Raw genomic sequence first — 27,546 nt, 5'->3', positions numbered from 1 at the left:
GAATCGTCCGAAAAATAATGCCCAACTTGATGTATTCAAGGTTCTTATGGTCAGTCCAAATGATAAAGGGAACCCCGAACCCTCCAACCAATGACGCCACTCCTCCAAATCGAGTTTGACAGCCAACAACTCCCTATTACCAATGTCGTAATTACGTTCTGCGAGAGATAATCGGTGTGAAAAAAACGCGCAAGGATGAATTCTGTCGTCCGAGGATGCACGCTGGGACAGGATAGCGCCCACCCTCACCTCTGATGCACCTCCACCACAAACAGCCGGGAGGGATCATGAGTCACCAGAATGGGGGCCGAAACGAAGTGGCCCTTTAATTTTGTGAATGCAGCTTGTGCTGCACTTGACCACCTGAAGGGAGTTTTGGAGGAGGTTAAGGACATTAAGGGGCGGCAAGCCAATTTTTTTTATAGCAAGTTATAATCATACCAAAATGCATTAAAATGTTAATTAATTATAACAGAGCAAATGTTTCTGTAATTGTAGTAGTGCTGTGCGTTATTTGTTGAATCCTTTAAGGTTGAGCAATATGGTGGCTCAGTGGTTAGCACTGTAGCCTCACAGCAAGAAGATCGCAGGTTCGAGTCCCATTTTGGCATTTCTGTGTGAAGTTGCATGTTCTCCCAGTGTTTGCGTGGGGTTCCTCCGGGTGCTCTGGTTTCCCCCACAGTCCAAAGACATGCGGTACAGGCGAATTGAGTAAACATGGATGCACTATGAACATTATATACAGGTTGTATTAGCTATGAACAGAGATTTACAATAAATGAATATAGGTACAGGTTGCTATAAATAATCAGAAGTGTGCAGATAGATAAACATAATTAAAAATGTACATGCACAGTGGGTGTGTACATGATTACAAATGTCCATGTTCAGTGGGTATGTACAGTTCAAATAAGTGAATCAGTGCAATGTAGTGCAATGAATATGTACAAATTTTAAATGTGCAAATGTTAAACAGTGCAGTGATTGTGAGGAGTATAAGTTAGAGGAGAGAGGGGGGTGTATTGTGGGGGCAAAAGAGTCAGTGAGGGGCAGAGTTCAAAAGGGAGACAGCTCTGGGGAAAAACCTGTTCCTCAGTCTGCTGGTTTTTGTCTGGGGGAGCCTGAAGCGCCTGCTGGAAGGCAGGAGAGAAAACAGTCTGTGAGCAGGGTGAGAGGTGTCCCTAAGAATACTGCGTGCTTGGCGCAGACAGTGTTTCTTCTGGATGTCCTCTATGGCTGGCAGTGTGGTCCCTGTGATGCGTTGGGCAGTTTTCACCACCCGCTGCAGTGCCTTATGCTCAGCAACAGAGCAGCTTCCATACCAGACTGTGACGCAGTTGGTCAGGATGCTTTCTATTGTGCAGTAGTAGAAGTTCACCAAGACAGCTGATGAAAGCTGGTTATTCTTATGGCTCGTTTCCACTGACTGGTACAGTACGGTACGGTTTGGGTCGGTATGGGTCACTTTTATCAGGCTTGCGTTTCCACTACCAAGGGTACCCTTTTGGTGGGCGTGGTGTATGACAAAAAGTTTCAGTCGACGTCATTCTCGCTCGATGAAATGTCTACAATAAAGCTGTACATGTCACTCACATATCATATGAGAAGCTCTTCTCACAAAACAGATGCTTTATACCCATAAATACTTGTGTAGATATGTTTATTACTAACTTTTCTATGAACATGAGTTGATTATAACTGCAGATCAATGAGAGATCAGTGCGAAATAGCCTACTGTGACGTCTGTAATTATATTAAATCAATAAATAAATAAATGAACATATATAAACACATACAGCCCCTTATAGTCTCCAATATGTTACCAAATACAGAAGAACTGCACACAGCTGACATTTCGTCCTTATTACGGTTCAAAAACAACACAAAATTTAGCCTACAGTCAGTGAAAACCTTTCATCTGTGTCTGTAATCTTCAGCAGCACACGTAGCCTCTGTTAGACAGTAATTCCATTATACCCAGTTCATATTTGTCCAAAAGGTGAAGGTAATAGTTATACATGGCATTTTGTTCATGTTTGCTAAAAAATAACGTGCTCCTTTTTTTCCGGCTTCTCTTTTGCTTTTTCGCGCTTCACTCTCGCGTTTGTCAGTGTCTGACAGGATCAGGTTTCAAAAGCACATCAATATTCAAGTGCACGTTTTTATTATTAGCTCAAGACGTTTGTTATTTCAGATATAGATGCGCAGCGAAATGGAAGGAAGAAAGCGAAACTGCTCGCACTTCAGACTGCCTCGTAAACAACTACGAGGCACAGGGTAGATTCTGCTCTACTCGGTGGCTGTTTATCAAGACGACGACAAGGTTTGTTTGAGCCCGGAGCGACCATGGCTTGTTATTATATGTACTGTATATGTTATTCCGCTGTAATCTCTCGGCTGTGTGTGTATTTTAAACATGGCGGGTTTATTGTTTTCATTCTGGCTTGTTGCGTAAGCGAATGACGTGTCTCTGTAAATCAATAGCGTTCAGCTGCGCGTCTAGCTCCGCCTTTTGGTACCCTTTCTTGTGTTTGGTACCCTTTCGAAAGGGTGCAGAAAAAGTGGTACGGTTCGGTACGCATTTGACAGAGGAAACGGCCATAAAAGTGTACCAAACTGAACCGTACCCTACCGTATCACTCAGTGTAAACGAGCCATAAAGTTACCTTAAGAAAAATAGGCGCTGGTGAGCCTTCTTGACCAGGGTGGAGGTCTTGGTGGTACAGGAAAGGTCCTTTGTGATGTGGGTCCCCAGGAACTTGTAGGATGAGACAGGCTCAACGGCCATCCCATTAATGTGGATGGGATCCCTTCCTGAAGTCCACAATGAGCTCCTTGGTCTTGTTGGTGTTAAGGAGCAGATTATTGTCGGTGCACCAAGTGGCCAGATGCTGTATCTCCTCCCTGTAGGCAGTCTCATCATTATTGCTGATTTGACCCATCACTGTGGTGTCATCTGCAAATTTGATGATGGTGTTGGATCTGTTCACAGGCCTACAGTTGATGGTAAAAAGGGAGTAGAGGAAGGGGCTCAGCACACAGCCCTGTGGTACACCAGTGTTGAGTGTGACGGTGGTGGACCAGATGTGGCCTGATCTAACATTCTGAGGTCTGTTAGTCAGAAAGTCCATAACCCAGCTGCAGAGAGACATGTCGATATCCAGGTCTTTAAGTTTGATCATTAACTTGGAGGGTATGACAGTGTTGAATGCTGAGCTGAAGTCAACAAACAGCATTCGTGCATAAGTGTTTTTATTGTCCAAATGTGTGAGTACAGAGTGCAGTGCTATGGAGACTGCATCTTCTGTGCTTCTGTTGCCGTGGCAGGCAAACTGATGTTTGGGCACTGGCACAATAGAGGTGGTTTTAAAGCATGTTGGCACAGCTGCTAGGTTAAGCGACAGGTTGAAAATGTCTGTGAATACCCCAGCGAGCTGTTCTGTATATACTTTGAGGATGTGCCCAGGAATCCCGTCTGGTCCAGCAGTCTTACGCACATTGATCCGACTCAGTGCGGTGTAGACTTCTGAAGAGGTGAGTGTGATAACTGAGTGGTCAGTTGAGGAAGTGATCTTGGTGTAAGGTTCTTTATTGTCTCTTTCAAAGCGGGCATAAAAGTCATTTAGCTCGTTCAGGAAGGAGACATTTGTGGCTGTGGGTGTGGACTGGTTGGGTTTGTAGTTGCTGATGGCCTGGATGCCCTGCCACATGCGCCGAGGATCAGAGTTGGAAAAGTGCTCCTCTAGCTTTACCTTGATGCCCCTCTTCAGATTAGCCCTGGAAGTGCTGTAGGCCTGTGCATCCCGTGTTACATGCCTTCATCAGAAGGTGCACCTCCTTGTTCATCCATGGCTTCTAAGGGTTAGATTGTTGGTGATCGAGACGTATGACACAGACAGAGTGAGTGCACACACGAGACAGTGTGTGTGTGTGTGTGTGTGTGTGTGTGTACAGGACACAGGCATGTCTAATAGCTCATAGTAACATATGTTAGCTACCTCTTTGCAAATAATTTGAGCATATTTGTGAGTTGGTTGATCCCAGACACATGCCGGCATCCTCGATCACAAAGAGAAATGAAGGCTCTGTCTACTGTCACTACGTGCACGTCATGATTTTGCCAAGTACAATGCGATCCTGGATTCACATCTATGTTGATCCTGGAACATCATTTTTGTTTGAAAATGTAATCCATACCTATTCCCTTCCCCTCAACCCAACCATAACTTTAAATTATTTTTTATTAAAAATAAAGGGAAAACTTAATCAACACAATGCAGCTCCAAGTTCCCTTTATTTTTTGAGCAGCATATTTTATTGCAGACCTTCCAGCCAGTCAGAATCAAGGATTTCAATGAAAGATGGAATAAAAAATGTATTTATTTTTTTCCTATTTTCTTTCCTTCAGGGAGAAAGCAAAGGAAATGTGGAGCTGGATGCGTGAACTAGAAGCAGAGAAGTTTGAGTTACAGTATCAGTTCGGCAAACAGAAATATGAGGTAAGATGAAGTCTCCATCAACTAGAGCTTTACTAAAACATTAAATCAAAAACAACTCCATATACTTCAATAAAACATGCTTCTACAGTCAACATGTATGAATAACCGGTTCTTTATTCAAACAAAAACAGCTTGTATGCTAAATCATTCATCGAAATGTAATCCCTTGGTCTTCAGCAGTGTTTCTTATTGTCTAATTCATTTTATTTACACTTGGCTAATGCTTAACAAGACTCATCTCTAGGATTTCTAATCTCTTGCCAAATGCCAACATATGTCAGCATTAACATAACAAAACTGTACTTTGATCTGCTTCTGTGGAAAGCAAAATGAAAGTATTGATTTGTGTTTCATTTGTCTTCTCACATAAAGACAATCATCGTCATGGTTTGTGTCTCTTTACAGATCAATGTCCTGAGGAACAGAGTCAGTGACCATCAGAAAACGTGAGTTCATATGTCTATCGATCGCATCACAAAACATTAATATTTTACAGCATTTTTTTTTTTTTGCATGAATTCAGACAGTGTGATTTGGTTTTAGAGTATGAAGGTCCTCCCCTAAACCAATCCATCATTAGGGGCACTCATTTTTGTCAGTTTGGGGTGTTGTTCTGTCATTGCCGCCTTTCACATATACAGACTTTTTCTTGCCGTAATGAGAAAAAAAAAAAACTCTAATTTATAAGTGCAGTCGTTTAGAGGTCATTTTTGGTTAATGTTGTCAGAATTCACTGGTATTTTAGAATGGATGTGTGATTAAAAAATACGAAGCATAACCTCTGCAAACTGTGATTTTACCATAATAATAATTTCAATCATTTTACGCCAATTTACTAGTATTCCTGAAAAGGGTTGCTACCAATATGGTTTTATATATTCTGTGTTTTTTGACTCTGTCGATCCAATAAACTTTCACAATCAGCATAACAATCTTGTGAGGTTTAAACTACAGTGCTCAATCAGTGGTTAGAAGTTGAGTTTCTAATATGAACTTTAATATACACATTTCAACTAGTGAAATTAAGTTCTTGATATCAGGAATTGACATTTTTACTAGTAACAATTCAATTGTTGATTTCAAGAATAAACATTTGCATTAGTATCCATATGACAACTGATATAAAAAATAAATGCTTTTACAAGTAAGAATTGTATCTCTGATATGTAAAATTTAATTTTTAACTAGTAAGAAATCCATTCTTGATATCAACAACTAAATTTGAACTGCAGTCTATGGTAACATTTAACTAGTGAAAATACAATTACAGATATCAAGAACTATAATTCCTACTAGTTGAAATTTAGTTCCTGATATCAAGAATAAACATTTTAACTAGTGAAACTGAATTGTTGATATCAAGGACTGACATTGTTACTAGTGGAAATGCAATTCCTGATATCAACAATTCACATTCTGGATATTAACAATTAAGTGGTTGATATCAAGAATTTGGATCCTTAATTTCAACAATTTAATTCTTGACATGAACAATTTATATCCGGTTAACCAATAAAAGTAAAAACGGCTTTGTCTTAAATAGCTGTTTTGTATTTTATTGATAACAGGATATAAATTCTTGATATCAAGAATTAAATTGTTGATATCAAAAATCCGAATTCTTGATATCAACAATTGTATTTCTGTGAATGTTGACATCATTGCTGATATCAAGAATTAACATTGTTACTTGTTAAAATGTAATATTGATATCAACAATTACCTTTTTTGATATCAAGAATGGAATTGTTGATATCAAGAATGTTGATTGTTGATATCAAGAATTAAATTGTTGATATAAAGAATACATATCCTGAGAATGAATAAAAGTCAAAACGGCTTGCCATATGGCTCCTGAATACCTTTGAGCTACCATTGGTGGGTCATTACACAATCAATGGGTATGTTCTGGAACTCAGTCTTCCTTGATTTGTAAACCCCACCTCCCATTCTTTCTCATTCCATGAAGATCAGAAATGGGAACAACATTCAAAACAACCAAATCAAGTTAGCAACATACACTGGAGAGTAGACCTGTATGATTTCTCATGGTATCCTGTGCACTTTAATATGTTCCACATATAGCAATACCTTTTTCAGGACATCATCAAACCATGCGGCATGCACTCTGAAGTATGCACTTCATTTGTGACCCACATTTGTTGAATAAAAAGAGCAAACTCGCCATCATTCGTTCAGCTGTCCGTAAGTGGATGAAGCTTTTCTTGTACTTTTTTGTACAAGCCATTGAAAAAACATTGCTTCTACCAGATGGTTATAAAACTGTCTTTGTTGTAGTGTTTATGGGTACATGCGAGCAGTGTGACATGTTTTCAACTTTGCCTCCTGCAACATGGGGTGTCGGAACATTTGAAAACATTATACTATTAAACTTTTCAAACTTCTATTTGCCAGTGGTGGAAAGAGTACTGAAAATAATACTCAAGTAAAAGTATCATTACTTGCCTAAAAATATAGTGCAGTTAGAGTTAAAGTATCTGTTGTAAATATTACTCAAAGTATGAGTAAAAAGTAGCCCTTTCAAAAGTACTCAAGAGTAGTGAGTATTACGCTATAAAAGTTGATGCGTTTACATGTAATTTGTGCATGTGTGTAATCGTAACATTCTGTAGTGCATCTAGTTATTGCCCAGTAGGCACGCAACGTCATAAGATGTCATTATTATGTTAGATTTAGGTTGTGACGTCAGGTGACCAAAATTCAACGTCTAGCCAGCATTTGAGGTTAATATGATGTCCAATAATGACATCAAATGACGTTGATATTTGGTCGATTTTAGGTTGTTACCTACGTCGACCCAACAACTAAAATCAACATTATATTGACGTCAAATACTGACATTTATTCATCAGGCATGGCAACCAAAATCCAAGGTCTGATAAATGTCAATAGTGGTAACGACCACACAACGTCAAGCTGTTACATCATTAGACGTTGATATTTGGTTGGTCTTAGGTTGGACATTGACATTAACCTGACGTTGGGTTCTGACATCAACCCAATGTTCATTTCCAAACAAAATGCAATGTCCCCATGACGTTGGGGTACAACGTCAATCTGACGTCATGTGGAAATATTGTGCCTTCTGGGTGTTTAAGGCCATTTTGGTCATCAAACAGTAAACATCCGTCATCTTCTCATCTCTGACTTTGGACATCTTCTTGGACACTTTGAAAACTTCCAAACAGTTTGCTGCAATTATAAATCACCCATGTCTTAAGGTAGTTCATTATGAAGCTATTTACTTCTATGTGTGATTTGATTGGACAGGAAATCAGGACTGATTTTTCAAATCACCATAGATAAGAAAAAATAAAGTAGTGACTGCAGGTTGAAGGAAAGCAGTGGAGTAAAAGTACAGATACAGCACTAAAAATGTACCCAAGGGTAAGTAAAAGTACACATTTTTAAAACCACTCAGAAAATTACATTTGCAGAGAAAAACTACCCAAAATAAAGTAATTTCAGTATTTGTTATTAGTTACTTTACACCACTGCTATAAGCCCTCAAAATAATGAACAAATGTACCTTCCGTTTTAGTATATTACTAAAAGTGGCCAGTTCCCTGTTGGTACAAAGGGGCCTGTAGTAGGAAGTCTTACACCATTACACCACCACCAGCCTGAACTATTCATACAAGACAGGATAGATATAGCTTTTATACAGTTTACGTCAAATTCTGATGTGAATTTTGCAGCAAAAATGGGATTTAGGCAACTTTTTTTCTCAGTCTTCTCTTGCCATGCAGCCTGTGTGAAGTGTGATCTCAATTTTCTGTTCTCAGCTCTCAGGAGTGTCACCAATGTCATGTTTCATCTGTAGCTCATCTTTTTTAAGGTTTGACATGCTGTGTGTTCAGAGATGCTCTTCAGCAGACCTTGATCTTTCCCAATGTTTATCTAAGTTTCTGTTGTCCTTCTATCAGCTGAACCTCTGCCATCTACATAACATTTTCACTCACAGATCTAACGCTCACTGGATATATATATATTTTTTCTGACCATTCTTTAATAAACCCTAATGATGGTTGTGTGTAAAAGTGCCAGTCAATTAGAAATTTCTTAAAAAATACCCTCAACCAATTCAAACCAAAGTCACCTTAATCACCATTCTTCTCCATTCTGATGCTCAATTTGACCTTCAGCAAATCTTCTCTTACATGCATTAAATTGTTGCCACAAGTTTGGCTGGTTGCATATTTGCAATAGCAGCAGTTGTGCATGTGTACATAAAAATAAAATGTCCAGTTTCATTGTGAAATGTTTTGATTATTTAATACATTTCTGGTCTTATTATTATGCAGCATCTACTGGTCACGATATCTGCATGAAAAAAATATAAACTTGGCACTCAAGGCTGGCAAATTGGTGACTGAACTGGTTCTGGTTTTATTTTGGATTTAATGCATACCAGTGTTTTTTTCCCAGCGTTTGGATTACTGCTTTCTACTTCTAAAAAAAAAAAAAAAAAGAAGAAAAGAAAATGCTGTTATACTTCCCGGAGGGCTTTCTCATTCAAACCAAACACTGACTCATACACTTGTGCCTCAGGTGTGGAACGCAGACACATGAGTCTTTGTGAATGCATGTTAAGAGTGACAGTTCTGTCAGCTGGCAGAGCTGCTTCTGTGGCACAACATGATTGTGGGAGTCAGAACTCAAGCACTGGAGGGCATTGAGGATCTGAGCTGCAACACTGCACTGTCAGCATTTACCTGTGCATGTCCAGCACTAACCTCTCCTCTACATGATTAGTCAACAGAGATATTGCAAAGCCTAGTGAGCTGCCTGTATATATTTGATTAATGTACTCATATGTCATAACATTTTAATCAAATATAATTTAGTATTTTTTTAGTATCTACTCTCTACATCCAGTCAAACTCTCACCAGCCACTACTTTCTGGTTATCAGTCTTGGTTATCTGGTTATCAATGTTTTTCTTCTGTGACAAAGCAGAACACAGAGTCTTGTCTTTTGGTTGCACTTTTGGACTTCCTCCTAATATTGCATGCTTACCTAGATGTACTACAAATGTTTTTTGTAGTTTTGACATAGCAAGATGGTGCATTCTTTTATTCTCCACTCCAAGAAAAGAGAGATAAAAGTTGCTCTTCTCTCAGTTGACCAGAAGCCCCTGTGCAATCCCAACTGCTCTCAAGATTGAGCTAGGATTAGCCAATCATTGAGGTAATTGAGAATGCAAATGCCTGCAAGTTGAAGCGGTGACAGGGCACCCTCCATAACCTTTGTGAAGCCTCGCGGGGACAGAAAGAGCCCAAAGGTACGGACCTTGTATTATCATGCTTGACCCTCGAACAGCAAATCACCAGTGTAAAGGAAGAATCAAAACATGGAAATACACATGCTTCAGGTCTACTGCTGTGTACAAATCTTTGGGATAGACACATGTGAAGATGTCTTTCTGCATGAGCATCCTGAACTGCATCTTGTGCGGATACTAGATCAATATGCGCAGATCCAGGATTGGTGTCAATCCGCTGGTCTTTTTGGGTACAATGAAGTACTGTCTGTAGAACCTGGACCTTAAATTTGACCTTTGCCAGTAGAACCTCAAACAAACAGGGGTTTCTGCGGGTTTTACCATGGTGAAATGCGCAGCCCTGGACTAGGAAGGCTATTGGGGGAACTGAAACACTGTCTGATTGTTTGAATGAGCCACCATGACAGACTTGGCAGTGCCACGTCTATATGAGTATATATGAGAGGCACCATCAAAGTAATCACCGATGTACCAGCTGTGAAGCAGCTGGCGGAGATGTAAGGGCGCCCTTGGAAGGGAATACACATCAAGGAAGGGCAGGCAAGTGCACAAGGGCTATTGCCTTTCACCTGAGACCCTGCATCACCTTCCTGCAATGAGCTTAACGGAAGTGTTGTCCTGATGGAGAGGGAGTTGGTGGCAAAGAGGTGGTAGATGCCGCAGGGGGACATCCTCAGCAAGGAGCAGTCACTGCAGTATTCCTGCATTCTGTGGACAAAGCGAGGCCAGGCTTTGTGAATGGAAATAATGTGACATAACTAATGCCGTAGCTTATAAGATGAGTGACAACATGGCAGATGTACAGTTGTGTGTCTGAACTCCATTTATACTAGACATATTTGTACTATATAGAACATACTAACTGTCACAGAGCTAGTGCACTGCAAAATACTGACATAAATCAGAAAACAAATTACAGTTCAGTTTCTCCAGCACAATCTCATGGCAATTCATAACTTTTTGATTTAGTGCCTAATTCGTATTATTTGTACACACTACCTGACAAAAGTCTTGTCGTCGGTCCCAGTTGTAAGAGCAACAAAATAATAACTTGAACATTTGGAAAAGTGGCAGAAGGTAGATTTTTCAGATGAATCATCTGTTGAGCTGCATCCTAATCATCACAAATACTGCAAAAGACTTATTGGAAAGCGCATAACTCCAAGATTCTCACAGAAATCGGTCAAGCTTCATGAAGGAAAAATCATGGTTTGGGGTTACATTCAGTGTGGAGGCGTGCGAGAGATCTGCAGATGTGATGGCTACATCAACAGCCTGAGGTATCAAGACATTTGTGCCGCCCATTACATTGCAAACCTTAGAAGAGGGCAAATTCTTCAGCAGGATAGCACACTCTCTCTCATACTTTAGCCTCCACATTAAAGTTCCTAAAAGCAAAGTTTAAAGTGCTCCAAAATTGGCCAGCCTAGTCATCAGACATGAACATCATTGAGCATGTCTGAGGTTAGATGAAGGAGGAGGCATTGAAGATGAATCCAAATAATCTTGATGAAATCTGGGGGCCCTGCAAGGGCTTTCTTTGCCTTTTCAGATGACTTTGTAATACGCTATTTGAGTTATTGAATAGATCGATGCAGTCATCCAAGCTCATGGAGTCAAACACTATTAATCCTTTTTCCATTGCAACATGACTTTATATTCTATACTGTACATTATTTCTGTTAAGTGACAAGACTTTAATCTAAGCAAATTCAGACCTTACTGTCCTAATTAAATAATTAAACATCAAGGCACGATCATATTTTATTTAGGTAAAATAAGTGCCACTTCTAATACCAAATGATCAACTAGAACTCGAGATATTATTTGTTGTTCCTAAAACTTGGATAGACGACAAGACTTTTGTCAGGTAGTACATGTATGATCTCAATCATACATTTTAGTACAATTTGCTCATCCCCCAGTGAGGGGTAGGTTTAGGGGTTTGGGGACACATTTTAAAAACCGCATGTTTCATAATTATAAAATTGTTACATTTCCTTGAGAGATCTGGCTGGGCACTATTGGTTATTAGTTTAATTTTTTTTCCCTCTCTATAGGTCAAAGAGAACCAAGCGAGGCCTCAGGAAGTGAATGCTGTGCTGAAAAACAGATTAGAATCCTCACAAATCCACCGAAATCATGAAGACAAGAGCTGACTGCTGTTGAAATTTAATTTGCCTTTGGTTAGATTTCACTGAACAATGTAGATTTTATCTGAATAAAAAACTATGAGAAAAAAAAAGTTTTTAGTTTTTTTTTTCTCGGTTAAAGCTACAATAAAATATCCAAAAACCACTAGACCAGTGTTATATATTTGCTGATTTATGTACTTACATTATCCCAAATGTTTATAAGAATGTTCAAATCTAGAGAAATAAGCAATTTTAACAAGTTAAATGAGACTATGCTGTGTACTCATGCAATTAATGTCACACCCCTCAATTTCCAGTTTCTATTTACAAGAAACATGGAAGAAGGGGAAATTTTAAGATGGCCTCTTTGATCGCACGTGCTTTGTTGAGCTCCGCAATCCTAACTATTTAAATTGACCTGTATAACCTATTCCTTTTGTGTCCCCAAAATGTGTCTGTAAAGTTTCAGCTCAAAACACCCATCAGATTATTTATTATAGCTGTTTGAAGTGTCTATATTATAGCTGGAAAAAAGGTTTTGCTGTTTTTTTGTACTGGCCCTTTAAGGCTAGTCCTCCCCGCCCACCGTTCCCACGTGCCTGTCAGCAATCGCCGCCCTTGGCTGCCTCAGGAAGCAGATCTCACATAACGTGTGTGAGAAATACTACAGTAAGAACTTTAACAATCAGTATTTGATGCATTTTTTGTGGATTTGCAACAATGAGTCACACACAATGTCATTACAAAGTTCACGCACACACACAGTAAGGACACGAACACATAGCGCACACACATACACACAAACGTAGCGCAGACATACGCACACACACATAGCTCAGGCATGCAGACACACACACACACACACACACACACACAGCTCAGACACGAAGACACACACACACAGCTCAGACACGAAGACACACACACAAGTAATATCCACTGCTGTATGGATATCTCATATTAATGTACAATATAAACCTGATTTAACGTCCGCAAACCGGGATTGAAGCGTCTTCTTTTATAATTGTTCTGACACGCTGATTAAGTGCATCTGAAGTGAATCGCTGTAATTCATTACACACATGCTCTGTTTTAAAACATTTTAAACTTGTAAAACTCACTCTTGATCACATTTGATGATGATTGATGATCCTAGCGAACTGGCCTTTTATTCCTGGCTGCTTTGCGCTTGTCCTCTCTTGATGGTATGATTATACACATGACTACCAGACATGTTAATGCGCGCAGCTGTCAATCAATATTGGTGGGCGGGGGGACCGCTCTCCTACGTAAAGTTGCGGTCGATCTGAAAACAGCTCGAATTGGTCCACTGTTTTTATGTTGTTAAATTTGAAAAAAAAAAAGAACTGGGTGTGTTCATTTCACCCCAATATGACAGTTTATACACTATACTTACACACATTTTTGTCCAAACAGCTTGAAAAGTATTTTTTTCACCATAGGTGCCCTTTAAAATTTAACTTGAACTGATATTACAGTGATCTGTTACAGACAACAATAGGAGGGTCAGAGAAAAGGAAAAGTGCAGGACAGAAGGCTGGACAGTCAGAAAAGACAGCATATGCTAACTTAGCTAATCAAAAGAGCAATTTGACGGCAACTAAAACATTAGAAAAAAAATCCATTCTAGCACCTTGATTACAGACAATTTACATGACTACATTCAGCAGAATATTAACCCTGAGGGAATTATGGTGGCACTGGAGGTAGAACTTCCATTTCTTCCAGAAACTCCATGTGAAATACCAGCCCTCAAACAACACAGGTGTGTGGAGAAAGATACAAAGATCATCCTTTCCCAGATTTCCCAAGCATACTTGAGAAGTTTGTGGGGGAAAAAAAACTAGCTTCCTTTACTAGCTTTCCAAACTAGAAATTTTTAGTTCTCTACATGTTTTGAAAATATTACCAGCAATGTTGCATTACTGTTTTCGGTGGGTAGTTTTGTTTTAGTTACCAAAACATTCTCTTAAAAGACAGGTAAATGTTCTCTAAAACATTCTAATCCTGTTTAATGGTAGCATTGTTCAAATATTATACTCTAACATTTTCATCAGGTATTTTGTTCTAGTTAAGTCAGGACAATATTCTCTAAATATTCTACATGTTTATTAATGACATTGTTTGTTTTATTTTTTGTTTCCAAAATGTACAGTAACAATATGACAGACACAAAACACTCTCTATAACCCTTTAAAATAATAAATTTTACAGTAGCAATGTGAAAGAGAGTTTAAAGCACTGCATTTTCTTACATTCTTGTGCTCATTGTATAACACGTGTAACAAATAAAACAAAAAAAGAAAACCATTTTAAAAATCTGATATATTTAAACCAAGAATAATTTGCTGACACATAACACAAATTTTACTAATTGTATGAAATACCAATTAATTGTCACTTTGAATCTGTATACTTTGCCACTATTTTTTAAACCACTAGATTTTACTTGTTTGTCTGCAATAAGTTTTTGAACATGACATTTTATATATTTTAATAAGTACAGGTTAAAATTGGTATGTTAATTGTACGTTATTAAATTAAAACGTTATTGAAAATAAATCATGATCTTTTAACATTTCTCTAATGTGACTGTGAGAATGTTGTTACTTTGGTTTTTATAAAACATTGTGAAAACGTTTTCTAAAAGAACATTGTTTAATCTGGCCCCTTACCAACATTTTGAAAACATTGCTAGAATGTTCTTGTTCATTGTTTTGGGAAAAATTTTTTTTGAATATTCATTGGAATATTACATTGAAATGTTTTTTTTTAAGACATTAACACAACCTGTATGGAATGTTAGCCAAAGTTGAGAGAATGTTCCCTTCTAGCTGGGTTCAGTCTTACTCTGTTCTACACTAACATGATAAAAAGTAGAATACTTTTGCATGATTTCTGCAGGATGCCCTTTGGATGTGATGAAGACCACAACTCCCATGATTTCTATGCTTTTGTTTGTTGGCAATGTACCCCCTAATGGGAAAAAATTACATATTGTGTCTTTTAACTTATTCTGTTTAAACAATTGAAGTTGGAAAGAATGATTTAGAAGGCAAATCATTTGTTTATTTTCTTTTTTTATTTAAATAAATGTGCCTTACTGTCCCACAAGAGATGATATACAGACATCGCACTGCTATGAGTGTAATATTGTGTTTATACAACAGTTCGACGGAGTAATCGTGTATAAAAAAGACATTGAAACACGGTGAGTCTCAAAAATCCTTTTGTATGAGGAATTACTTTCTTTCGCCATTCTTTCACATCTGCAGCTAAAGTCAGAACAGCAGAAGCCATTGCTTAAAAACACGTCACTTTAGAGCTAGTATTTTAATGATTCTCTAGCGTAATATCTAAAGTGATGACAAAACAGGTGATTTTGCACATTTTAAGATTATATGGCTGAACAGCATGAAATGCCATCAGTCTGCAGAGATTTTCTCTGTTTTAATCGGAAGATCACAGTAACTAACCTTTAAAAAGCCAAAGCAAACACTAGAAGATTACTATGGTATAAATACAGCGCTACAACATACAAAAGAGGGTGATCGAACATTGAGTTCTTCTCCTCTAAGTACTTATTATGTGGTCTCTGATGTCCGTCGATGCGTTGAATCTCTGAATTTATAAATATTTAAAATAGGCACTATCCTTATAAATAACTGCAGAGTTGCAATTTAAACCACTACATTTTCACCTAAAAAGTACATTATGTTGCCCAACAGCAGCAATATTTGTCAAACTGTAGTGAGTCTATTGATCGGTGGTCACTATATGGGCAGAGTAATACACAAGAGTGAAAAGGCTGTACAAGTGCAGACAGATTCGAGAAGCAGAGAGAACTGTTGGATTTGCATGTTCTCCCTGTGTTCGCATTGGTTTCCTGTATTGTGCGATTGTGTGGGTGAATGAAAGATTGTAATAGGTGTAAAATATATTTTTGTGTGTGTGTGTTCAAAAGAAAAAAAAAACTTATACTGGTGAGAAAATTTTCATATTTGGGTAAACTGTCCCTTTAAATACCTGATAGTCAAATCTAATGCAAAAGAGCTCAAACAATGGCTGTTTTCAGTACTGCTGTCAAGCTTTACACTGAGTCCTTATTTCATATTGATATTTCCTATTAAGTTCTGTCAAACAGTCTTGCACATTAAAAGTATTTCTGTGTAAATGTACTACACTATAAATAGAGTCTGTGAGAAAAATAGATATAGATGTTCAGCCTAAATATTTCCAAATGATAATCATTAAACACACCCAGCCTTTTACTGTTCACATTCCCTCAGGCTATCATGTGGGTTTCAGGGTCGGAGAGGTCGACAGATTCTCTTCCCAGATGATTTACAAATTTGCATTGCATATATTTGGCACATTTATGAACACTAACTTTTCTGCTATTCACATGCTTGTCCATCTGTGTCCTAAAACTATAACCTAACACAGTCATTATTTGAAAGTATTATATTTTGATGTAGGGTGATGTGGTGGCGCAGCGGGTAGCACAATCACCTCACAGCAAGAAGGTTGCTGGTTTGAGCCTCGGTTGGGTCAGTTGGCATTTCTGTGTGGAGCTTGCATGTTCTCCCCGTGTTGGCGTGGGTTTCCTCTGGGTGCTTTGGTTTCCCCCACAAGTCCACAGACATGTGGTGCTGGTCAATTTGGTAGGCTAATTTGTCTTTAGTGTATGAGTGTGATTGAGTGTGTATGGGTGTTTCCCAGTGATGGGTTGCAGCTGGAAGGGCATCTGCTGCGTAAAACATATGCTGGATAAGTTGGCGGTTCATTTTGCTGTGGTGACCCCAGATTAATAAAGGGACTAAGCCGAAAAGAAAATGAATGAATTTTTGATGTACATATTTTGGAATACTGGAAGAAAAACACCACAGAAATTGGAAGATGCGTAAGATGTGCCAAAATAAAAAAATAAAATAAAAACTTGTTGAGATGTTACTTAATATAGCCCTAGCATCTAGCCCACAACTTGCTACTTCAAGCTAGCGGCATGTTACGCTAGAAACATGAAATCATATCAACAGTATGCTATCATACAGAAAAGCATGCAAAAAAGGTGTAAATGATAGCATAATCCTTACAAGAAACTTTTATAGCAACATGCCAATTCCTTTTAGCAACCGGCTAATCCATAATACAACACACAAATTCATGTTAGTACAAACAGCATGCTGATTTTTGCTGATAATATACAAATTTATGTTATAAAAATGCTAGTAACAGGTTTATTCCATAGACTGTAAAATATATGAAAGTAGTTTTCGTGACATCACCCATAGGTTTCTATAGAGAGCGTAATTGAAGCTACAAGTAGGCGTGGCCAATCATCACTATTTCGTTCACATACTATCGCAGCAACCGGGGATGACCAAACAAGGTAAAAGAGGTGGAGTGTCAGTAAAGCTATAGAAGCCTGTTAGCGTTTTGCTGAGATGGGCTTTTCTTTGGGAGAAACGCTTAATACTTCATTACCTGCGACTCGTTTGTGTTCTGACCACTTGTGCTTGGCTGTGTACTATAAAGTGTATACAATCAAGCATTGGTCTTAATGTTTTTCCACCAGAGGAAAACATGAATATAGTCTGTGTTAGTAACTGCAAGGTTATTTATGAAATCCAGACAAAAAAAAAAACTGTATGATGTTCTAGAGCCTACAGCTAATTAATTTGTAAGATTCTGGAGTGCATTTAAGTTCTAAAAACATTATAAATGATAAACTCATTCATTTTCTTTTTGGCTTAGTCCCTTTATTACTCAGGGATCGACACAGCGGATTAAGCCGCCAATGTTTTACACCAAGTATGCCCTTCCTTCCACAACCCAACACTGGGAAACACCCACACACACTCACATACTCTATGGCCAATTTAGCATATCCAATTCACCTGTAGCGCATGTCTTTGGACTGTGGGGGAAACCCACGTCAACAAGGGGAAAACATGCAACCTCCACACAGAAACGTCAACTGTCCCTGCCGGGGCTTGAACAAGTGACCTTCTTGCTGTGAGGCGATTGTGCTACCCACTGTGCCACCGTGCTGTCCCTAAATGATAAATTACCTTAAATAAAATTAATACATTCATAGATATGGTATATATGTAAGAATTGCACTCACCTGGGAAATAGAGGTAACTTGAATGGTTTGTGAGCACAATACATGCACATAACATGCCATATTATCTGATAATTGTTGGAAACAATTCCAAAAGGCAGTTGACTGTGTAAAGCAACATAAAACAGAATAAAAATATGATGTATATGCTGAGCTCAGCGGCTAATCAGCCGGAATCAGCTAAGGTGACATGACGGCGACCAGAGAGAGCTAGCTATCACTCAAGTGGCCACGCCATTAATTATGCAGACTTAATATACCTTAATAAAAACAAAATTGATGGGTTATAAAAAAAAAAATATTTTGTATCAGGCAGTAAATGTGATTTATCAGCTGTAAAAATGGCCAATTTACCATTGCAGTCAGAAAACATATGGAGTTTATGGAGTCAGCCCCCAAAGGTGAGTCGATGAATTGCAGTTTCAGTTACTGCTGTATTGCCTTCACAAGGGAGAGCGGGATGTTGCCGCTTGGTTAATTCCTGTTAGCTGCATGGTAGTTCTTGGTACCAACATGCCAATTACAGTAATTCCAACAACTGGCTAATCCATATGAACAACGTGCTAATTCATGCTAGGGGCGACGCTGTGGCTCAGTAGGTAGTGCTGTCGCCTCAGCTGGGTCAGTTGGCTTTTCTGTGGGGAGTTTGCATGTTCTCCCCGTGTTCGCTTGGGTTTCCTCCAGGTGCTCCGGTTTCCCCATAAGTCCAAAGACATGCGGTACAGGCAAATTGGGTAAGCTAAATTGTCCAGAGTGTATGTGTGTGAATGGGAGTGTGGGAGAAATATGCATTTGACATGTTATTTCATGCTAGCAACATGCAAATTTTTACTGAAAACATACAAACTCCTGTTAAAAACATGCTATTGACATGCTTATTTATGTTAGCAACGATTCCTGCTGCCTCTTAATTGATGTTAGACATCTAAATCATTAATAGTGTACATTAAATATGCCAAATCATGAGACAAACAAGTTGTTCATGCAAGAAAACTGCAAATTCATGATCAATGCTAGCTAATTTTAGCAACATCAGAATCAGAATTAGAATCAGAAAGAGCTTTATTGCCAGGTATGTTCACACATACGAGGAATTTGTTTTCATGACAGAGCTTCTACAGTGCAACAGGATTACAGAGACATGACAAAAAACAGATAATACATATTTTTAAAAAATAGAAGTAAGTAGTGAGTGCAAATATACAGATTGACAAGTGTATGTACGTGTTTATTACTATATACAACGTTATATGTGCAGCTGTTATGTGCAAATTGGCATGTAAGTGTGCGGTTAAATAAGTGTATATGTGTATTAAAGTGTATGGCAAGTAGTGATGTTGGTTCCACAAATATTATCATCAAGTGTTCATCAGATGGATAGCCTGAGGGAAGGAACTGTTTCTGTGTCGGGCTGTTCTGGTTCGCAGTGCTCCTTAGCGTCGACCAGAAGGTAAAAGTTCAGAGGCAGTGTGCTGGGTGTGAGGGGTCCAGAGTGATTTTGGCAGCCCTCCTGCTCGCTCTGGATAAGTACAGTTCTTGGGGAGTAGAAAGGGTTGTACCAGTGATTCGCTCAGCAGTCCGAACTATTCGACGTAGTCTTTGGAGGTCGTATTTAGTAGCTGAGCTAAACCAGACAGTTATTGATGTGCAGATGACTGATTCAATGATGGAGGTGTAGAACTGTTTCAGCAGCTTCTTTGGGAGGTTGAACTTCCTCAGCTGACGAAGAAAGTACAGCCTCTATCTAAGCAGTGGGGAGAGGACACACCCCTGGGGGGCGCCAGTGCTGATTGTGCGGATACTAGATGAGAATTTTCCCAGCTTCACCAGCTGCTGCCTGTCCATTAGGAAGCTGTTGATCCACTGACAGACAGAGGTGGGCACAGAGAGCTGAGTTAATTTGGGCAGGAGAAGTTTTGGGATGATAGTGTTAAACGCTGAGCTGAAGTCAACAAACAAGATCCTCACATAGGTCCCTGGTCTGTCTAGGTGTTGCAGACAATAATGCAGTCCCATATTTACTGCATCATCCACAGACCTGTTTGCTCTGTAGGCAAACTGAAGAGAGTCCAGTGAGGGTTCAGTGATGTCCTTCAGGATGTCCTTCAGGGCCAGCACCAGTTTTTCAAAAGACTTCATGACATGTTAGTGCCACCGGTCTGTAGTTATTTAGTCCTGTAAGTTTGGGTTTCTTTGGGATGGGGATGATGGTGGAGCGTTTGAGGCAGGAGGGCACTCACAGCTCCAGTGATCTGTTGAAGATCAGGGTGAAGATGGGGGCCAGTTGGTCAGCACAGGATTTTAAACAGGCTGGTGTTATAAAATCTGGGCCTGGTGCTTTTCTCCTCTTCTGTTTCCGGAAGACCTGGCGCACCTCCTCTTTGCTGAACTGAAGTGCAGGTATGGGTGAGGCGGGGGTGTTAATGGTGGCGTGAAGAGCAGTTCAGAGTGGGTGTGGGGGGGTTTCTCAAACCGGCAGTAAAACTCATTCAGGTCGTTTGCAAGTCGTTCATTGTCTACAGTGCTAGGGGATGGTGTCTTGTAGCTTGTGATGTTTTTCAGACTTTTCTACACAGATGCTGAGTCGCTGGAAAAGAACTGACTCCTTAGTTTCTCAGAATAGTTCCTTTTTGCGACTCTGATCTCATTTTCCAGTGTGTATTTGACCTGCTTATACAAGGCCCTATCCCCATTCCTGTAAGCAACCTCCTTGGCCTGACGTAGCTGTCTGAGTTTTACTGTGAACTATGGTTTGTCATTGTCATTGTCAAGCGCGTTGTCCGGTATGGTGTTGTTCAGCCAGGTTTCCGTGAAACACAGAGCAGCTGAATGCAGAAAATCTCTGTTTGTCTGAGAGAGCAGAATGAGTTTGTCTATTTTGTTGGGTAGAGAGCGGAGATTTGCCAGATGGATGCTAGGCAACGCGGTCCGAAATCCGCGCTGTCTGAGTTTCACAAGTGCGCATGCACGCTTTCCTCTTCTGCGCGCTAGAAAGCGTTTGAGTAGCACTGCGGTTCCTCCGACTACAATGTCCAACAGAACATCAGACAAATCCAGGTATGGAAAAATATTTGGTGGTGTATGTGCCCGAATGTCCAACAATTTGTCTCTGGTGAAACTAATTGTAGGAATATGACTCAAGACAGGACAAACTAACAAAAACACAAACACTACTGCAGAGCACGACATGGAGGCGGCCATCGTCATCGGCGCCATCTTGGAACATAGTTGTGTTTAAAAATATTGTAGTTCATGCCAACATGCTAATTTTTGTGGCTTTGTCAAGCCAGTTCAAAGTTGTTCAACAAACTCATATAGTTGAAGTTAAATTTAGATGTAAAAGAAGCAAATTAATAAATGTGTCAGTTGTTTTGGTTACCAGTTCAGTTTTCAAGCAGTCCAATATTTTGAAAGGATTGGAAAACATTTATAATTGCTCTGAGGAATTTGTGTGACTCATAAAGGAGTCTGCTGGCTTGTGGCCCACCGTTTCTAGTGTAGGGTGGAGATCCTGGGTAAACAGACAAGACGACCAATTAATACCACTGCTTTCTTCAGAAGTCACGGTGATAAATAAATAACTGCGTTTCGATGGGGAAATGACTTCCCATGGTCTGTCTGTATTATGAAGACATGTGTTTGAGGTTTAACGCACTTTGATGCCAACTAGTTAAATATTTTGTCAATCAAAATGACATTTCACATCTCAGCATGATTGATTTGAGGTCAAAACTGGATGTTTATTTTCCTTCACAATCAATCAGCTTGAATTCATAACTACTCATTCCATTATAACTGTGAACTGTATAGGTTGAAGCACATCATGATTTTGCCAAGTTCAATGTGATCCTTTATTAACATCTATGTTGATCCTGGAACGTCATTTGGTTTGAAAATGTTATCCATACCTATTCCCCACCCCTAAAGCCAACATAAATTATTCCCATAATCAGTGGGGAATAATAGTTGGACAACAATCATGTAGAAGTGCATAAACCTAAACAAAAGCCTAAACTTAACATAAATAGTAGACATATCCCTTAATTCTGATTGGCTGATTGGAATGTTGTTTCAGTATCAACATTGATGTTAATTCAGGAACATGTCCATAGGTCGAAGTGGAAAGTAGACGATATTTAATAAAGCTTGTATCACAAAAACTGTCTAAATAGATGATAGTAAATATGATTTCATATATTCGCATGGTTCCACACAATTCATTCATGTTGTTCCAAAAACAAATTAAGTTAACAGAATTAAGTAAATTAAACTCAAAGAACATTAAGCAGTTCATTTATTATAAATACGGAATTGATTAACCAATTTAATGCCTTGTTATTAGTTTCTAAGCACCCCCCACCCAAAAAACACACACTTATTTATTATACACTCACTGGCAACTTTATTAGGTACACCTTACTAGTACTGGGTTGGAACCCTTTTACCTTCAGAACTGTCTTATCCTTCGTGGCAAAGATTCAACAACGTACTGTAAATATTCCACAGAGATTTTGGTCCATATTGACATGACAGCATCACACAGTTGCTGCAGATTTGACAGCTGCACATCCATGATGCAAATTTCTCATTCCACCACATCCCAAAGGTGCTCTATTGCATGGGTTCACAACCTTTTGCAAGCTGGGCTCCCTAAAGCTGGTACATTGCAGTTGAGGCCCCACACACCCACCATATATATATATATATATATATATATATATATATATATATATATATATATATATATATATATATATATATATATATATATATACTTCTGTCCATCATAAAAATTAATTTGGATGGTTCGATTTTCTGCATTTTTGGCATCCGTAACTAATATTTTGAGGGGTGTTACGTCACCAACTGACGAATATGAAAAAACGTATACAACAGTTTCGGACTCAGTAAGCGTGCAAGTACCTTACATTTTTGAGGCTTGCGCAGCTTCTTGACTAAAAAAAAAAATCAAACAAATGAGCGCCGTTTTCTAAAGTCTATGAGCGCAGCACACACAAATAAAATAAATTTCAATACTGCAGTTATATTTCATAATGTGGTGTTTTTACATTTATAACATTTGAATACAGTTCATCAACATACATCACACGACCTGACGACCAAGAGAGCTGACAATTGACCATCACTTAATTTACCATCACCTCACGATTCAAAATGTAACTGATTTCATACAGGGTTCATACAGACACAGCCTAATGAAAATCAAGGATTTTAAGCACTTTTTCCAGCACCTATTTTTATTTTCAAGTCTGACAGGCAACGAATTGAACATATGAAATGTCTTCTCAGCAATTTATAAAAATACTGCATAGGAACTATCTATCAATTTATACAAATAAAAACCATTATTAATAATAATAATATAATAATTAATTAGTCATATATTAATAATATAATAAACCTGCACTAAATGTGCTTGTGAATTTCTTTTATTTATTTGTTGATGTTCTCTCACAGATGGAAAGAAAACTGAATATTTGTACTCAAGTTATAATACAATTACACTGCTAATACAAGTTTTAGTAAATAATACTAATATTTTAAAATTACTTTTAAAAAAAACTACTCTGTCTACTTGTTAATTACTTTTGAAAAAAAAAATCTGTTTGATTATGGCCCTTTTTAAGTATACAATTATTTAAATAGTGATGCTTTAAGACAGATCAGAATACCGCTATTATGTATAAATCACATAAATACCTCATCCAGAAACATTTCTAGCAAAACTCGTTTGTCGTTAAGAAATAAATAAGTTCCACCTTTGATAAAAGTTCTGGTAGGCTAAGTTTCACTTCACAATACAGCCAAATAGGTCTGTTAGCATTGTCACCGGTCATGCATCGATCTATAAATACTTGATTAGAATACTTGTTTTTAACTAAGTTTAATCAAGGAGCAAAGATAAATAATTTCAACTTCTAAGAGATAGCAATTGTATATAGTCTGAGCCAGTGGCGTAGCGGACGCACCGCGAGGGGGCGGGGGGTTTGCGGTTAAAAAAACTGAAACGTTTCATTTCATTTCATATCAAACAAATTAATTATTAATGATTATCAAGTGTATAGTATGACTCAGAGCAATGGTAACATATTTACAATAATTAGCGGCGTTTGGCAGTATTTGTTTATACTGTAAATAATTGATCAATTATTACAGAATGACAAATCCCAATTGTAATACATCTCCATCTAGCATTCACAATGAACACGCTCATAAAAGTAACACGATGTACTACAGCATTTCCTGCTGAACTGAACTTTTATTTCAGAAATAGTTTTTATGCAAGATTGCCATGTACATGTTCGGTTGTACAGACACAAAATCTAATTTTACACATTCATACATAATATTTTACAAAAAAAATATTTTGTCATTTTTCCATGCATCTCTCTTGAAACAACATAACATCTTTTTGAGAATAATAAAATTACATTAAATGACATTATTTCACAAACAATCAGGCCTAACTCAAGTGAAATAAAAAAATAACATTCACAAATCAAACATTTCTCTCTCACACACACTCTGATCAAACAGCCAACAGAAATGAGGCTGAAAGTTAAAAGGAGTGTAAAGGAGGAAACCATTCATATTTAACACCAACACATATTTAATACCACCAAAGATGAAAACATACCCAAAAGTAATTTAAAAACCTTGGTCTTTTTCAATAAAATAATAAAAAAAAAAATTATTTATTTATTTATTTATGTATGTATTTATTTATTTATTTATTCATTCATTCATTCATTTATAAAGGAATCATTTGTGGCTTAGACAGATCCAATGGAAATATTCAATGACTTCAAGTTAAAGGTGCTTCTGTACAGTATGAGAACTGCACTTCTAAACAAAAACTACAACAAAACAGCAAAATAAAAAATCTGCAAAAATATGAATTATGATCTTATTTTACCAATACAGCCCAACATTTCTGAATACGCAACACAGGAGGAAAAAAAAGCTAATGGAATTATTGCTCTGCAGGACCAGAAGTGCAAGTTTGTCAAGTCTACAGTTTCCCATGATAAATGTGTGTATGTGTGTTAGGGATTAGGCATTAAACAGGCCTATACTGGCAGTATACACAGAAGAAAATATATAGACACAACATCAGCATTTAATCCCACAAACGGAGATTTAACCTGGTAAAAACTGATTGATGATTACAGTTTCTTTATTACTGAATGGACTGAGAATCTGATAGAAAATGATATAAAAAAACATTAAATAAAATAAAAACTGTCTATAAAATGTCTGCTAAATTACACATATTTTAAATTATTCATTTGAGCATTTTTAAGAATGTCACTGAAGAGATTTTCAAATGTTTCCACAAATTTCCATTATCTAAAAAAAAGGAAAAAAAAATACAATTCTAGAATTGTGGGTATATTTTACATGTCAAAAAAAAACGAAAAAAAAAAAAAAAAAAAATCTCTCTCTCTCTCTCTCTCTATATATATATATATATATATATATATATATATATATATATATATATATATATATATATATATATATATATATATATATATATATATATATAATATACAACACACATACATACACACTAATGTACATTATATTAAATTATATTATTGTAATTATATAAATTTGTTTGTGTATTTAAAGACATCTTGTATTGAAAATATTAACTTTAAGGCTCCCACTATGCCTCTGCCTTCTGAATCATATTCAGCTTCAATTATCATGAAATAATTAAGTCTATATATTTACTTTTTTGTTTACTCTAATAAGTTAGATACACATTTGATTGAAACATATATTTTCTGTATTATTTGTAATTTTGGTAATAAAAAAATAAATATTGTGTCTTTTCCTATGCTCAGGTCAACTCAGTCACATCAGTTATAAAAAGGCATAACAATCTGTAAAGCACTTCTTCTGGCAGGAAATTTTGAAAGCCATTGAGGTATGCCATTTACTTGTCTCTCATTCATTTGTAAAAATATATACTGTTTGAGATTTTATTGTATTTTACTGTGAAACACATTTACAGGTAAGTTACTATAAAGGGGCAGTAACTAGTGCAACTGCCCATTTACAGTACCTTACCTGTAAATATGTTTTACAGTAGCAGGGCCCTACCACAATTTCATTTTACAGTAAAATAGCCTTATAGCCTTATCTTCATGGAAAGAAATGCCTTTTACCACATTTTTATTTCATAGTATGACATTTTTTACAGTACTATTACTGTAATTTAAATTTTACACTAGCAGTACAAAACCTTTATTTTTGAATTAGTAATATAAAATATGATAATTTATTTCATTAACTGTCTCATTTTTGTCTTCAACTACATTAGCAATACTTGACTACTTGATTACAGTAGTATACTGTAAGTTCCTAATATGCAGTAAGTTACAGTAAGTTTAAAAATGGCCCCCAATGGACTGTAAAGAATGAATAAATGTGTTTTTTTTACCTTGAGCGTTTTTGCAGTAAATAAAAGTAAAATTGTGGTAAAGTCTTAAGGAAATACCAATCTTTTATTATTTTTCAACTCAGTGCATTTTGGATATGCGCATAAAATAGGTTGATGGAACTGCCAAGATGTGCATAAAAAACTTATGCACATAACTGAGTAGGATAAATGTTTTATTCGATAAGAAAAAAAAAAAGGTCCTTAAACTATGATGGAAACACTTTTACCGAACAAATTCCAGTATGCACATTAAAAAAGGTCATGTGATTTTGTCATAATAAATCATGCGATGATAAAAATGTGTGTGAATAGACAAACCAGCAGTCTGACCGCATTGAAAAACATCTAAAATATTGTTTTGGTCATTCTAAAATACCTTAACCATTAGTGTGATTATATTATTAATGACCTCTAAGCATCTGTGCTTTGCATCTTATGCCTTCAAACGCCACTACGCGTTTATTGCGTGTCGGTATACTGTGTTCATAAGGCACAAGTAATTTATTAAATAAAGAAAAGATTAATGCAGCTTGTCTTACCGCATCAATTTCCGTTTTTACTTTTGATATTTGACACCAGTTAATCAGGAAGTGACAATTTTGTTCTCTGTGACTACTTGTGTGGAAATGCTGCTTTATTTGCATGTCTTATAAGCTATATTTCAGTTTTGCGCATAAATTAAATGAGCTTGTTTGGATGCAGGGTTACTACATGTTTTGTCAAGGCTATTTTACTGTAAAATGAAATTGTGGTAGGGCCCTACTACTGAAAAACACATTCACAGGTAAGTTGCTGTAAATGGGCAGTTGTGGTAACTTACTGGAAACACTATTGACAGCAATATTGTGCAACTGCCCCTTTACTGTAGTTTACCTCTAAATGTGTTTTAACAGTAAAATACAATAAAATCTATAACATTGTATATTTGTACAAATGAATGAAAGAAGATTAAATAAAAGAAGAGTAAATGGCAAGTTTTAAAGACC

The 27,546-nt window shown here is 37.3% G+C and overlaps 1 protein-coding gene across 1 annotated transcript in view; it reads left to right on the top strand.

Moving 5' to 3' along the window:
* Positions 1–12,034, top strand: part of tnnt2a (troponin T type 2a (cardiac)) — a 31,700-nt gene extending 19,666 nt beyond the window's left edge. Inside the window, exons 11-13 of the mRNA XM_056448708.1 lie at positions 4,409–4,499; positions 4,905–4,945; positions 11,865–12,034. Coding sequence (XP_056304683.1) covers positions 4,409–4,499; positions 4,905–4,945; positions 11,865–11,898 — 166 coding nt within the window. The 3' untranslated portion in view covers positions 11,899–12,034. The remainder of the gene's footprint in view (positions 1–4,408; positions 4,500–4,904; positions 4,946–11,864) is intronic.
* The last annotated feature ends 15,512 nt before the right edge of the window (positions 12,035–27,546 follow it).

Source organism: Danio aesculapii, chromosome 23, assembly GCF_903798145.1.
Source record: "Danio aesculapii chromosome 23, fDanAes4.1, whole genome shotgun sequence".
NCBI classification, from domain to species: Eukaryota; Metazoa; Chordata; class Actinopteri; order Cypriniformes; family Danionidae; genus Danio; species Danio aesculapii.
This window is presented reverse-complemented; position numbering and strand designations above follow the sequence as displayed.